The sequence below is a fragment of the Oncorhynchus masou genome, chromosome 28 (assembly GCF_036934945.1).
Source record: "Oncorhynchus masou masou isolate Uvic2021 chromosome 28, UVic_Omas_1.1, whole genome shotgun sequence".
Classification (NCBI taxonomy): domain Eukaryota; kingdom Metazoa; phylum Chordata; class Actinopteri; order Salmoniformes; family Salmonidae; genus Oncorhynchus; species Oncorhynchus masou.
Window position 1 is genome coordinate 62,932,929 of NC_088239.1, and position 14,504 is coordinate 62,947,432.

Here is a 14,504-nt window from a genome sequence, read left to right on the forward strand (position 1 = left end):
GAGGAAGTAATGGGGTCGTGTGAGGAGAAGAGCATCAGAGGAAGTGTTGGGGACGTGTGAGGAGAAGAGCATCAGAGGAAGTGATGGGGTCGTGTGAGGAGAAGAGCATCAGAGGAAGTGATGGGGTCATGTGAGGAGAAGAGCATCAGAGGAAGTAATGGGGTCGTGTGAGGAGAAGAGCATCAGAGGAAGTAATGGGGTCGTGTGAGGAGAAGAGCATCAGAGGAAGTAATGGGGTCGTGTGAGGAGAAGAGCATCAGAAGAAGTAATGGGGTCGTGTGAGGAGAAGAGCATCAGAGGAAGTGATGGGGTCGTGTGAGGAGAAGAGCATCAGAGGAAGTAATGGGGTCGTGTGAGGAGAAGAGCATCAGAGGAAGTAATGGGGTCGTGTGAGGAGAAGAGCATCAGAGGAAGTGATGGGGTCATGTGAGGAGAAGAGCATCAGAGGAAGTGATGGGGACGTGTGAGGAGAAGAGCATTATAGGAAGTGATGGGGCCGTGTGAGGAGAAGAGCAACAGAGGAAGTGATGGGGTCGTGTGAGGAGAAGCGCATCAGAGGAAGTGATGGGGACGTGTGAGAGGAAGAGCATTATAGGAAGTGATGGGGTCGTGTGAGGAGAAGAGCATCAGAGGAAGTGATGGGGTCGTGTGAGGAGAAGAGCATCAGAGGAAGTGATGGGGACGTGTGAGAGGAAGAGCATTATAGGAAGTGATGGGGTCGTGTGAGGAGAAGAGCATCAGAGGAAGTAATGGGGTCGTGTGAGGAGAAGAGCATCAGAGGAAGTGATGGGGTCATGTGAGGAGAAGAGCATCAGAGGAAGTGATGGGGACGTGTGAGGAGAAGAGCATCAGAGGAAGTGATGGGGTCGTATGAGGAGAAGAGCATCAGAGGAAGGGATGGGGACGTGTGAGAGGAAGAGCATTATAGGAAGTGATGGGGTCGTGTGAGGAGAAGAGCATCCGAGGAAGTGATGGGGTCATGTGAGGAGAAGAGCATCAGAGGAAGTGATGGGGCCATGTGAGGAGAAGAGCATCAGAGGAAGTGATGGGGTCGTGTGAGGAGAAGAGCATCAGAGGAAGTGATGGGGCCATGTGAGGAGAAGAGCATCAGAGGAAGTGATGGGGTCGTGTGAGGAGAAGAGCATCAGAGGAAGTGATGGGGACGTGTGAGAGGAAGTGCATTATAGGAGGTGATGGGGCCGTGTGAGGAGAAGAGCATCAGAGGAAGGGATGGGGTCGTGTGAGGAGAAGAGCATCAGAGGAAGTGATGGGGACGTGTGAGAGGAAGGGCATTATAGGAAGTGATGGGGTCGTGTGAGGAGAAGAGCATCAGAGGAAGTGATGGAGTCGTGTGAGAGGAAGAGCATTATAGGAAGTGATGGGGTCGTGTGAGGAGAAGAGCATCAGAGGAAGTGATGGGGTCATGTGAGGAGAAGAGCATCAGAGGAAGTGATGGGGTCGTGTGAGGAGAAGAGCATCAGAGGAAGGGATGGGGACGTGTGAGAGGAAGAGCATTATAGGAAGTGATGGGGTCGTGTGAGGAGAAGAGCATCAGAGGAAGTGATGGGGTCATGTGAGGAGAAGAGCATCAGAGGAAGTGATGGGGACGTGTGAGAGGAAGAGCATTATAGGAAGTGATGGGGGCGTGTGAGGAGAAGAGCATCAGAGGAAGTGATGGGGTCGTGTGAGGAGAAGAGCATCAGAGGAAGTGATGGGGACGTGTGAGAGGAAGGGCATTATAGGAAGTGATGGAGTCGTGTGAGGAGAAGAGCATCAGAGGAAGTGATGGGGTCGTGTGAGGAGAAGAGCATCAGAGGAAGTGATGGGGTCATGTGAGGAGAAGAGCATCAGAGGAAGTGATGGGGTCGTGTGAGGAGAAGAGCATCAGAGGAAGTGATGGGGTCGTGTGAGGAGAAGAGCATCAGAGGAAGTGATGGGGTCGTGTGAGGAGAAGAGCATCAGAGGAAGTGATGGGGACGTGTGAGAAGAAGAGCTTCAGAGGAAGGAAGGTATGGGGTGGTTGGATGGGGAGAAGGGCACCTAGGGTTACCACAGCAGCCAGCTCTATAAACAACTCATGTACCCTGCTTAGAGAGCCATTGGTGGTGGTGGTGTGTGTGAGAGAGATATTAAGCATCGGCGTGGTAAATTTTAGATTGTCCACCTGCAGATATGCAGCCTATTCCCTCGTTCCCTTTCTCTTTCTAGGTTGGCACACAGGTGGCAGTGGCGGCAGAATGCTCTGATGCCACTGTGCAGAACTCCAGTGTTTACTCTGATAATAGGGATTGGATGTTGTTGTTTCGCCCCCCAAGGCATCTACAGAGACGTCATTAAATCAATCCTCAAACAGAGGCTTGTGAGAGGAGGCTCTGATACACTGCGATGCATTCTGCCACCCAACCCCCTCCTCCACCCCCCACCGCCTGAGACAATAGCTCTGCTCTGTGGAGAATGGGAGGAAGATGCTCTAGTTAACAACAAGAAGGGAACGCAGGCGTTGGATACGCTTCCATTAAAGTGGCCAAACTCTAAACTCGAGTTTTGAGAGGTTCCCTGAAACACGTGAGGGATTCAATACAAAGCACACCTATAAAACACCATCTCTATCTAATAGAGTAAGTAATAATCAAATGTTTATATCTAACATGAAAACCACAAAATATCCTATAAAACCAATGAGAATGAAGTTAAGACGAAAGGGCCTACCACTGGGAAAACAATTGGTTGGATCTAAAAAACAAATCCCTTGTTATTTCAGCTTACTTTATCAATGGAATCAAGTTGCATCAACTTGGCAGGTTTCAACAAGTGAATAAAAATGAATACTAAACACAATCCTCCCCAAAATAATTCCTACTGCATTATCTTTCCATCCTCCCCATTGTTCGTATGACCATTTGGTTTGAGCATTTGATTTCCAAGATGGCGTAGCAGTCAGATATGTGTTTATCTTTGTCTTATCCTGTGTAAATAGCTGTTTTTTTTCTTATATATTTTCATCTCAATTTCTATCTACTAACTGAATATACTTTCTTGCAACCCACCTCACCCAATGTAGAACAGATCTGCTATTTTTATTCCATTCTCTCCACCACGTCACCGGATTTCTGCCGCTCTGGATCATTACACCGGATTATCGCAGCTAGCTCCTTTGTCCCGAAGCAAGCACCAAGTAGCCTTGAGCTAGCCTCGAGCTAGGCCCATATACCAGCTGATTCTAGGGCTACAATACCTATTTTGCCAACTGGCCTGGACCCTTTACTGTTGACAAGGAACCCCGCCGATCCATCACGACTGGTCTGCCGAAGTAATCGCCCGATGTGTTCTCAACATGCTATTCCGTTACAATGTCGCCGAAGAACCACCTGCTAGCCCCAGCCCGCTAGTTTTTCTGAACACCGTGTCCCTCGCTTGCCTAGCGTAGTAGTGACTACCGAACGGCCCCCTGACTCACCTATTGCTGTTCATTGAACCCTATGATCACTCGGCTACACAGCTGATGCCCCTTGGACTGTTTCAATGACACGGTACCTCATTTTGTTTATCTGTCGGCCCCAGCCTCGAACTCCGGCCCTATATGTACCTAACTGACCCGCTCTGCCCATTCATCGCCATTTACTTTATGCCTCTCTCTAATTTTGATATGCCTTGTCTACTGCTGTCTCGGCTAGATCTTCTTCACTGTAGAGGCCTCAATCCCGATCAACATGCCTTAGATAGCTCTTTTGTCCTACCACACACACATGTGGAGATCTCTCCTGGCTCGACTGGTGCCTCCAGTGACAAAACCTCTCTCATCATCACTCAACGCCTAGGTTTTTTGCTCTTTTACACCCCAGTATCTCTACTTGCACATCATCATCTGCACATCTATCATTCCAGTGTTAATGCCAAATTGTAATAATTTCGCCTCTATGGCCTATTTATTACCTTACCTCCCTAACCTTACTACATTTGCACACACTGTTTATAAATTTCTTCTGTTGTGTTATTGACTGTACGTTTGTTTATCCCATGTGTAACTTGTTGTTTTTGTCACACTGCTTTGCTTTATCTTGGCACAGTCGCAGTTGTAAATGAGAACTTGTTCTAAACTGGCCTACCTGGTGAAATAAAGGTGAAATAAAAAATATGAGCAATTGATTTGAGCTTTTCACAAATCTCCTGCAGGCAGTTATGTCCTGCAGACATTCAAATCCCTGTGGAGCAGGAGACTGCTCTCTCAAACCGTTTACTTTCCCTACCTCCCTGGATTTTAATGAGACATTTGTCTGAGGCTGGCTGATAGGGATGCAACCTCTGCAGTGTATAATCAACTCAATCATTAACTGTCTGAGCCCAAATATAGAAGTCTATTAATGCCTTTTCTCTGTCTCCCATGTCTTTTCATAAGGAGTCGGAACATAGGTGATTATAGGAAAATGGATTCAGACTCATCACGATAGGCATGTGGCCCAACAGCTGAGCACCATGTGCATGTCAGAGTGTTTTCACACATATCCATCAGCCTAGACTAACGTGGCAATTATGACGGGACAGCCAGTTTAAAATGAGCATGAGACCATGTCAAACATCTCTCTTTCTCCCTCCAAATAGCCCAGTTGGAGCGCAGCACCCGCCAATGCCGTCATTATCGAAGGCCAGTTGAGAATATGGCACAGGAGTTTCCCTCAAGAGCTCTAAGCTCTTACCTGCTACAATGTTGAGGATATAATGGGAAAGGAGGCTTATTTTGACTCAGAGCGCTGAGGTAAAAATCTAACAACAACATAAACTGTGTAAACCAGACTAAACAATGAGGAAGGTATTTTGGCTGGCCTCCGGTCTACATGATAAACAGTGTCCCACCAGATGGTGTGTTTGTGGCTGTCGGCAGGCAGAGCTGGGTTAGAGCCAGGCCTTTCATTAACACATCATAGCACAGATCAGGAGGTTTTACACAGTCCAGTTTTAAAGCTACACTGCTGTGCCGGTCCCTGCTCTGGCAATGTGTCTGCCACCACGGCAGTGCTGGATCAGGGGTTAGAGACAGAGACAGAGATACAGAGAAAGAGAGAGAGAGACAGAGAGAGAGAGAGACAGAGAGAGAGAGAGAGAGAGAGAGAGAGAGAGAGAGAGAGAGAGAGAGGCGATCAGGTAGGTAGGTAGGTGTGGTGTGTGTAGGATCAGAGAGGAGACAGGGGTGAAAAGTTAGGGGTCAAGGGTCAGGTTCCATTGAGGAGTGTGTAGGGAATACTCACTGTCCTCCGAAGAGCTGCATGCCCAGCAGGGCAAAGACAACGATGAAGAGGAAGAGGAGGAAGAGCAAGCTGATAATGGACTTCATTGAGTTGAGAAGAGACACTACCAGGTTCCTCAGGGAGTTCCAGTACCTGGGAAAAGCAGAGAGAAGAGAAAGGAGGAAGAGAGAGAGAAAGAGATGGAGATAGTGGTGAATGGACAAGGAGAATATAGGGAGGAAAGGATGGTGGGAGGGTTGATTGTGGTACTACCGGGAAATAGATCCACATTTTCCATTTTTGTTGTGAATCACATGATTATTGCCTAATCTAGTGAGTATAAAATGAATGCAATCTAACTTTAATAGGATTATAGACTGACAGAGTGGGACAATGCTAAACATTGCTCTGAGGAAAGATTTGTCATATTGTCACCACATTTGATTCTGAATGTATGTTGATATCTTGTATGAGAAATGTGTGTTCACTCACTTGGTAAATTTGAATAACCTGAGCAGACGGAGAGCCCTCAGCACACTAATGCCATAGGATGCCCCTGGTTTGATCATAGACCACACCACCTCAAGTATACTCCCTATTATCACCTGTGGAGAAGAGGACAGGAGAAAAGGCGAAAGAGCTACTGTAACAAAGTAGCTACTACTTGTTACTCAGCAGCTAATCACTGTCACTGATTACACACTACCAGTCAAAAATTTGGACACACCTACTAATTCAAGGGTTTTTCTTAATTTGACTATTTTCTACATTGTAGAATAATTGCGAAGACATCAAAACCATGAAATAACACATGGAATCATGCAGTAACCAAAAAATTGTTAAACAAATCAAAATATATTTTATATTTGAGATTCTTCAAAGTAGCCACCGTTTGCCTTGGTGCCAGCTTTGCAGACTATTGGCATTCTCTCAACCAGCTTCATGAGGTAGTCACCTGGAATGCATTTCAATTAACAGTTGTGCTTTGTTAAAAGTTAATTTGTGGAATTTATTTCCATCTTTCCATCTCCATCTTTGAGCCAATCAGTTGTGTCAGTTATTCTACAATGTGGAAAATAGTAAAACAACTAAGAAAAACCCTGGAATGAGTAGGTGTGTCCAAACTTTTGACTGGTACTGTATACATACACACAGTCCCTTCAGAAAGTATACAGAGCCCTCAACTTTTTTCACATTTTGGTAAGTTACAACCTTATTCTAAAATGTTAAAGATTACTTTTTCCCCCTATCAATCTACATACAATACCCCATAAAGACTAAGCAAAAACAATATTGAATACATTTTTTGCTTAAACATTTCAAACGGAAATATCACTTTTACATAAGTACTCAGACCCTTTACTCAGTACTTTGTTGAAACACCTTTGGCAGTGATTACAGCCTCGAGGCTTCTTGGGTATGACGCTACAAGCTTGGCACACCAGTATTTGGGGAATTTCTCTTATTCTTCTCTGCAGATCCTCTCAAACTCTGTCAGGTTGGATGGGGAGTGTCGCTGCACAGCTATTTTCAGGTCTCACCAGAGATGTTCGATTGAGTTCAAGTCTGGAATCTGCCTGGGCAACTCAAAGACATTCAGAGACTTTTCCCGAAGCCACTCCTGTGTTTTCTCTGCTGTGTGCTTAAGGCTGTTGTCCTGTTGGAAGGTAAACCTTCACCCCAGTCTGAGGTCCTGAGCAATGTGGAGCAGGTTTTCATCAAGGAGCTATCTGAACTTTGCTCCGTTCATCTTTGCTTCGATCCTGACTAGTCTCCCAGTCCCTGCTGCTGAAAAACATCCACACAGCATGCTGCTGCCACCACCATGCTTCACCATAGGGATTGTGCCAGGTTCCCTTCAGAAGTGATGCTTGGCATTCAGGCCAAAGAGTTCAATCTTGGTTTCATCAGAGAATCTTGTTTCTCATGTTCTGAGAGTCTTTAGGTGCCTTTTGGCAAACTCCAAAAGGGCTGTCATGTGCCTTTTACAGAGGAGTGGCTTCCGTCTGGCTACTCTACCTTAAAGACCTGATTGGTGGAGTGCTGCAGAGATGGTAGTCCTTCTGGAAGGTCCTCCTATCTCCACAGAGGAACTCTGGAGCTCTGTCAGAGTGACCATCAGGTCCTTGGTCACCTCCCTGACCAAGGCCCTTCTCCCCCGATTGCTCAGTTTGGCCGGGACTTCCAAACGTCTTCCATTTAAGAATGATGGAGGCCATTGTGTTCTTGGGGACCTTTAATATTGCAGAAATGTTTTGGTACCCTTCCGCAGATCTGTGCCTCAACACAATCCTGTCTCGGAGCTCTACGGACAATTCCTTCGACCTCATGGCTTGGTTTTTTGATCAACTGTCAACATTATACAGATAGGTGTGTGCCTTTCCAAATCATGTACAATCAATTGAATTTACCACAGGTGGACTCCAATCAAGTTGTAGAACCATCAAGGATAATCCATGGAAACAGGATGCACCTGAGCTCAATTTCGAGTCTCATAGCAAAGGGTCTGAATACTTATGTCAATAAGTTATGTTTTTTGTTTTTAATACATTTGCAATAAAAATTAAGAACCTGTTTTTAATGGGGTATTATGGGGTATTGTGTGTAGATTGCTGAGGATTTTTATTTATTTAATCAATTTTAGCATAAGGCTGTAACGTAACAAAATGTGGTAAAAGTCAAGGGGTCTAAATACTTTTTCGCAGACGCTTTGATCCCAAGCAACTTACAGTCATGAGTGCATTCATTTTATGTATGGGTGGTCCGGAGAATCAAACTCACTATCCTGGCATTACAAGCACCATGCTCTACCAACTGAGCTACAGAGGACCAATCAATTCAATCAATTGATTCAATTCAACATTTAACATCAAACAATTCAACATTTAATTATCATATAAAAAATGTATCCAGTTGCCATGTAAGTCAAGTTAAGTAAGCATCTGTATCTGATTAATTCGATTAATTAGCTCTTAAAGGTATTGCACAGGCATTTATGGTGACTTACACTAAAGTCGAAGCAGTTGAAAGAGGAATGGAAGTAGTTCCTGGCTCCCAGGCCATACATCTTCAGGCTCATCTCAGACAGGAACAGACCCAGGAACACAAACTCTGCCAGGTCTGGGGTTCCAGGGGGATGGTGAACCATCAATGACTAAATGCATCAGCTACTAATAATCATCCATTTGATTGTGATTGTGTGTGTATTTGTGCATGTGTGTGTAGGCATCTGTGTGTGTGCACGTGCCTGGTGTGCATACACACGTGTGTGTGTGTGACTTACAGAGGGCAGTGGTGAGCCACTCAGGCTGGTCGTAGTGGACGATGGCCACACACAGTGTGTTGAGGCCCACCAGACATAGCACTATCCAGTAGAAGCTCTGGGCTTTGACCATGCGACGGATGAAGAAACGCATTCTCCTCTCCTTGCGGCGGAAGTAGGACGAGCTCTCCAGCTTACTGCTCTTCACGCTGGCCCGGCCAAACGGAGAGCCTGGGGGGGCTAGGGAAAGTAGGGAAGTCAGCACAGAAAGGTGTACCATGCCATACATCACGTCACATTCCCTAAAGGGATTTACTGTTCATCATTATCAAGTCATCATCCACAAGTCTAGGGTAATTTGAACATTATATTACATGTTCTAATAGTTTACAAAGACAACTATTGGCATCCAGCATTAAGTCTGTATTTCTGAATCTGAGGGGGAACAGTATAAGAGTATTGAGGCTACTTCAGGCTGTAATCAACTGCACTAGAAGCTCCATATTTAGACTCTCGCGCTACATTCCACCTGAATAAATCCAAGCTTCTTTGCTAATTGAAAGACCTTCACGACTAAGACTAAAATGGATAAGACGCAAATGACTAAGGCAAAAATCTATCCTCAATTCTCACTTTCCACTCTGAAAATGTGCCATTTTTTGCATTAAAAGGTTATGTAATCTGCCTCAATGGGAGTGAAATTGGATCTTTAGTCTAGAAGAGGAAAAATGTAGATATAAGATTTGACTGTGTAAAGGCTGTATCCCCATGACATTCATTTAGGTGTAAAACAGCCACTGGAGGTTATCAGGAGAGGAATCCAGCTGGTGCTTTTAATGTGAATGCACTAAATCATTTCAATTATCATGGTTAGGAGGATTTCCCCCAAAGACAAGCAATTACAGATTTTTTTCTGTGAAGCAAACTGAATTTCATTAATATTAAAACTCTAATTCTATTATCCTGGAGTTATAGTTATAGTTTGTTTATAATAAGAAAATTAAATGAACCTAACCTCTGGGTGACTGTGTAAAGCCTGCATCCCCATGATTACTTTTTAGGTTTGAGTGTATTATGTGTATTGTTGTGAATTGTTAGATATTACGGCACTGTTGGAGCTAGAAACACAAGCATTTCACTACACCTGCTAAACATACGTATGTGACCAATACAATTTGATTTGATACAAAGAATCAGTAAAACAAGCAGAACCTCTGACTATGATACGTGTGAGTAGAGTTTCCTTGTACAACAAGTGTTGTAATAGGCCAAAGGTCACCAGAGAGGGAACATGACACATTTTCCCAATAGACTAGATACAGTACAAGCTGTGAGGAAAAGCTCAAGGACTTATCTAAAAGGTCAGTGTTAGCCAAAAGGTTGATTTAGTCAGTTAAGGTCAAATGTGAAGGTTGGGGTCAGGCAGACAGTTGACTGGTCAGTCAGATAGGAGTACAGGACGGTTGAGTCTTACCAACAGAGGACATGTCAGTGAAGTGATCCTCTCCCTCCTCAGCACCAATCAGGTCATTCTTACTCTTCTTTACCTTGCTTCGTTTCAACACTGCACACACACAGCACAGCAGAGAGGCAGGAGTAAGGATATGTACACACACATGGACATTTACATACGCACATATGTATGTGCTGCCAAGCGTACGCACACACACACGCACGCACACACCCACCATACCCCTCCCCCGTATGTGTGGGCTAATTGGATGCAATGAATAGTGGGCGTCAATTCAATTTTTCATTCACCGCTTCTAGCTTCCGCTTCAAGTCAGCCTTGAAATGAAAAACTGCGGTGCATGAATGTGATCGTCACATGACCATCAATGTCACAAAAGCTCTACAACCCTTCTAGAATCTAGAGTACCTCTTCAATGCTCTACTCAGAGGCAAAATGAGCTCCGCTTATGTTCTCTATGAATGAGGATCGGAGCAACATCTTAATTCTCTGGAGAGTTATGAGTAAATGGTGAAATAGAGAGAACCGATAAGGTGTTTAATAGAACGACAGACAGATTGACAACGCTCCAGCGTTTGGATCTTTACCTATAAATTTGTCCTTTCATTTCTCTCCATCCCTTCCAGCAACTGTATCTTTGCTCGGTCAGCAATGTTTGGCATTTGCACAATGCAGTCACCTGCACTACATGCAGCAAGTAGCCTAGTGTTTAGAGCAGGGTTCCTGTGACCGAACGATTGCTAGTTCAACTCCCGAAGCTGACAAGGAGAATCTGTCGATGTGCCCTTGAGGAAGGCACATAACCCCAATGTGCATAGTCACTTGATAAGATGGATGTCCTCCAATTGCGGATTTGCTATCAACGTGACGCTCGTAACTATAATTTCCTCTGTTTTACTGAAAAATAGCATTTGTACAAGATATTCATCGAGGGGACAGGACATCGGATTCAGGGACAACCAGAGGGGGACGGATATGTATCTTCATCAACAAACTGGTGTTCTGACTCTAGCGATAGTCTCAACCTATTGTTCACCTGTCTTGGAATACCTGATTGTCAAATGCCAACCGTTCTACCTCCCGAGAGAGTTTTCCTCTGTTATCGTAACTGCTGTATATATTCCACCTCAGGAAAACAACAAAAAGCTGGCACTTGACGAACTGTACAAGGCTATGAACCTGCAGGAAACCATGCACCCAAAGCTTGCTTTTCTTGATGCAAATAATATTAATTCCGCATCTCTAAAGCAAGTGATGCCCAATTTCTAACAACAATTCTCCTTTGCCACTCGTGGTAATAAAGTCCTGGACCACTTTTACTCACAAGCAAGCACACAAGGCCCTCCCTCGTCCCCCTTCGGCAAATCTGATAACGACTCTATACTCCTGCTTCCCCATTTTCAGACAAAAGCTCAAAACAGGAGGTAAACGGGACGCACTCCATTGAAAAAGGATTGTCCGAATAGATTGCAATGCTACAGGACTGCTTTGCTAGCGCTGACAGGAACATGTTCCGGGACTCCACCGATAGTGTTGTCGATCTAACCACCCTCGTTACCGGCTTCATCATGAAATACATTGCCAACATCGACAGTGAAGGTTGGATGCTTCTCCAATCAAAAGTCCTGGATTCCCTCCGAAGTGTGTCAATAATGGCGAATTGACTGACTTCCAAATACTTAGTATACGTTTTTCAAGATGAGTGATGAGAAAAGAACTGTCCAGGCCATTGAGTATCTCACTACAGCCCCATATGCCATGTCTTGAAATATGCAGAGAGACAGGTTAAATGTAAGATTACATTGTAATCATTCTGACAGCCAACGTTTTAGGTCTGCCCACAACTTCTGGACTATATAGCATTCCCAGTAAGCATGGCTTATTGAGGCCTTATTAGTTGTACACTTGAGACATGACTCTGCCATTGTGCTGTAGAATTTGTGAATATTGTCCTTGTATGATATACATAACCAGTCAAAGGTTTGGACACGCCTACTCATTCAAGGGTTTTTCTTTATTTTTACTATTTTCTACATTGTAGAACAATAGTGAAGACATCAAAACAATGAAATAACACATATGGAATCATGTAGTAACCAAAACATACATTTTATATTGAGATTATTCAAAGTAGCCACCCTTTGCCTTGATGCCAGCTTTGCACACTCTTGGCATTCTCTCAACCAGCTTCATGATGTAGTCACCTGGAACTCATTTCAATTAACAGGTGTGCAAAGTTAAAAGTTAATTTGTGGAATTCCTGTCCTTCTTAATGCGTTTCAGTCAATCAGTTGTGCTGTGACAAGGTAGGGGTGGTATACAGAAGATAGCCCTATTTATTAAAAGACCAAGTCCATATTGTGGCAAGAACAACTCAAATAAGCAAAGAGAAATGACAGTCCATCATTACTTTAAGACATGAAGATCAGTCTATGGGGAAAACTAAAATAACTTTTAAAGTTTCATCAAATCAAAATGCATTGGTAACATACAAGCAATTAGCAGATATTATTGCCGGTGTAGCAAAATGCTTGTGCTTCTAGCTCCGACAGAGCAGTAATTACTAACAAGTAATATCTAAGAAATTACACAACATATACCCAATACACACAAATCTATGTAGGAATGAATTAAGACTACATAAATATAGATGATCGATGTCAGAGCGAACGGACTACGATACAGTAGAATAGTATAGAAAACAGTATATACAGATGAAGTCAGAAGTTTACGGCCCGTCAGGATGTCCAGGATCTCTTGTCCAGATGGGAGAGGATAGTGTGCAGAGTGATGGCAATTGCATCGTCTGTGGATCTATTGGACGGTAAGCAAATTGAAGTGGGTTTAGGGTTGTAGGCAAGGTAGAGGTGATATGAACCTTGACTAGTCTCTCAAAGCACTTCATGGTACCAGAGGTGAGTTCATTAACTTCAGTTACCTTTGCCTTTTTGGATACAGGAACAATGGTGGCCATCTTGAAGCATGTAGGGACAGCAGACTGGGATAGGGAGAGATTGAATATGCCCGTAAACACACCAGCCAGCTGGTCTGCGCATGCTCTGAGGACGCGGCTTCTGATGCAGTCAAAGCCAGCAGCCCTGCGAGGGTTAACATGTTTAAATGTTTTACTCACGTCGGCCACAGAGAAGGAGAGCCCACAGTCCTTGGCAGCAGGCCGCTTCGGTGGTACTGTGTTATCCTCAAAGCATGCCAAGAATGTGTTTTGCCTGTCCGGAAGCAAGACATCGGTCTCGGCGACGTGGCTGGTTTTCCTTTTGTAGTCCGTTTTTGTCTGTAGTCTCTGCCACATACGTGTCGTGTCTGAGCCGTTGAATTGAGACTCCACTTTCTCTCTATACTGACGTTTAGCTTGTTTGATTGCCTTGCGGGGTGAATAACTACACTGTTTATATTCTGACATATTACCAGTCGCCTTGCCATCGTTAAATGCGATGGTTCGTTTCAGTTTCACGCGAATGCTACCATCTATTCACAGTTTCTGGTTAGGGTAGGTTTTAATAGACACTGTGGGTACTACATTTCCTACACACTTCCTTATTAACTCACCGTCACCGTATCCGTCTAAATTATTTTCGCATTATTTTCTCAGGATATGTGGTTTCCAGTTTGCATAATGTCCAGTGAAGTTTGTTGAGAGACAATGACACGAAACACACCTTCAGGCTGTGTAAGGGCTATTTGACCAAGAAGGAGAGTAATGGAGTGCTGCATCAGATGACCTGGTCTCCAAAATCACCTGACCTCAACCCAAATGAGATGGCTTGGGATGAGTTAGACCGCAGAGTGAAGGAAAAGCAGCCCACAAGTGCTCAGCATATGTGGGAACTCCTTCATGACTGTTGGAAAAGCATTCCACACGAAGCTGGTTGAGAGAATGCCAAGAGTGTACAAAGCTGTCAAAGGCAAAGAGTGGCTACTTTGAAGAACCTCAAATAAATATACAGTGTATATTTACATTTATTTAACACTTTTTTGATTTGTTTAACTTGACATGTTTTCATATCTGTTCTTTCATAGTTTTGATGTCTTCAAACCCTTGAATGAGTATGTGTCCAAACTTTTGACTGGTACTGTATATATTACCACTAGTATATTACTCGTATACAAAACCCTTCCGGCTGGCGTTAAGGCGGTGCTAGTGTCAAACGCACATTATTTTGCAAATTTGTCATGTAAAAACAGGTACACTGGCATTTTCCAGCCCTAACGTCAGGTTCGGCAATTTACCTGTCTTATATTAGCTCGCTTGCACTCAGATGGGCGAGGTGGAAACATTACATATCTACTTCATATACTCCAGTATTCCTGCACATTGTAAAAACATTTAAACGTTTCTTATTTCTCATGTTTTCTTTATTATATAAATGTTTTATTTGATGAATTATACTATTTTGACATTGATTACTGCCTGTTGTGTAGATCTTGCAAGTTAAGCATTTGACTGTACTTGTGCATGTGTCAATAGAACTTGAACCTGCCATTCAATATCCCTTGGCGACGTCGACATTTTCAACTTTAACAATATTAT

The 14,504-nt window shown here is 43.9% G+C and overlaps 1 protein-coding gene across 4 annotated transcripts in view; it reads right to left on the reverse strand.

Annotated features, from left to right (window-relative positions):
• LOC135518050 (voltage-dependent N-type calcium channel subunit alpha-1B-like) overlaps nt 1-14,504 on the reverse strand; it is a 225,896-nt gene that overhangs the window by 63,296 nt on the left and 148,096 nt on the right. For all 4 annotated transcript variants that reach the window (XM_064942882.1, XM_064942884.1, XM_064942881.1 and 1 more), the window contains 5 exons: nt 9,959-10,048; nt 8,506-8,724; nt 8,230-8,342; nt 5,715-5,827; nt 5,244-5,375 (listed from right to left, as the gene is read on the reverse strand). In XM_064942882.1, the coding sequence (XP_064798954.1) occupies nt 5,244-5,375; nt 5,715-5,827; nt 8,230-8,342; nt 8,506-8,724; nt 9,959-10,048 (667 nt within the window). The remainder of the gene's footprint in view (nt 1-5,243; nt 5,376-5,714; nt 5,828-8,229; nt 8,343-8,505; nt 8,725-9,958; nt 10,049-14,504) is intronic.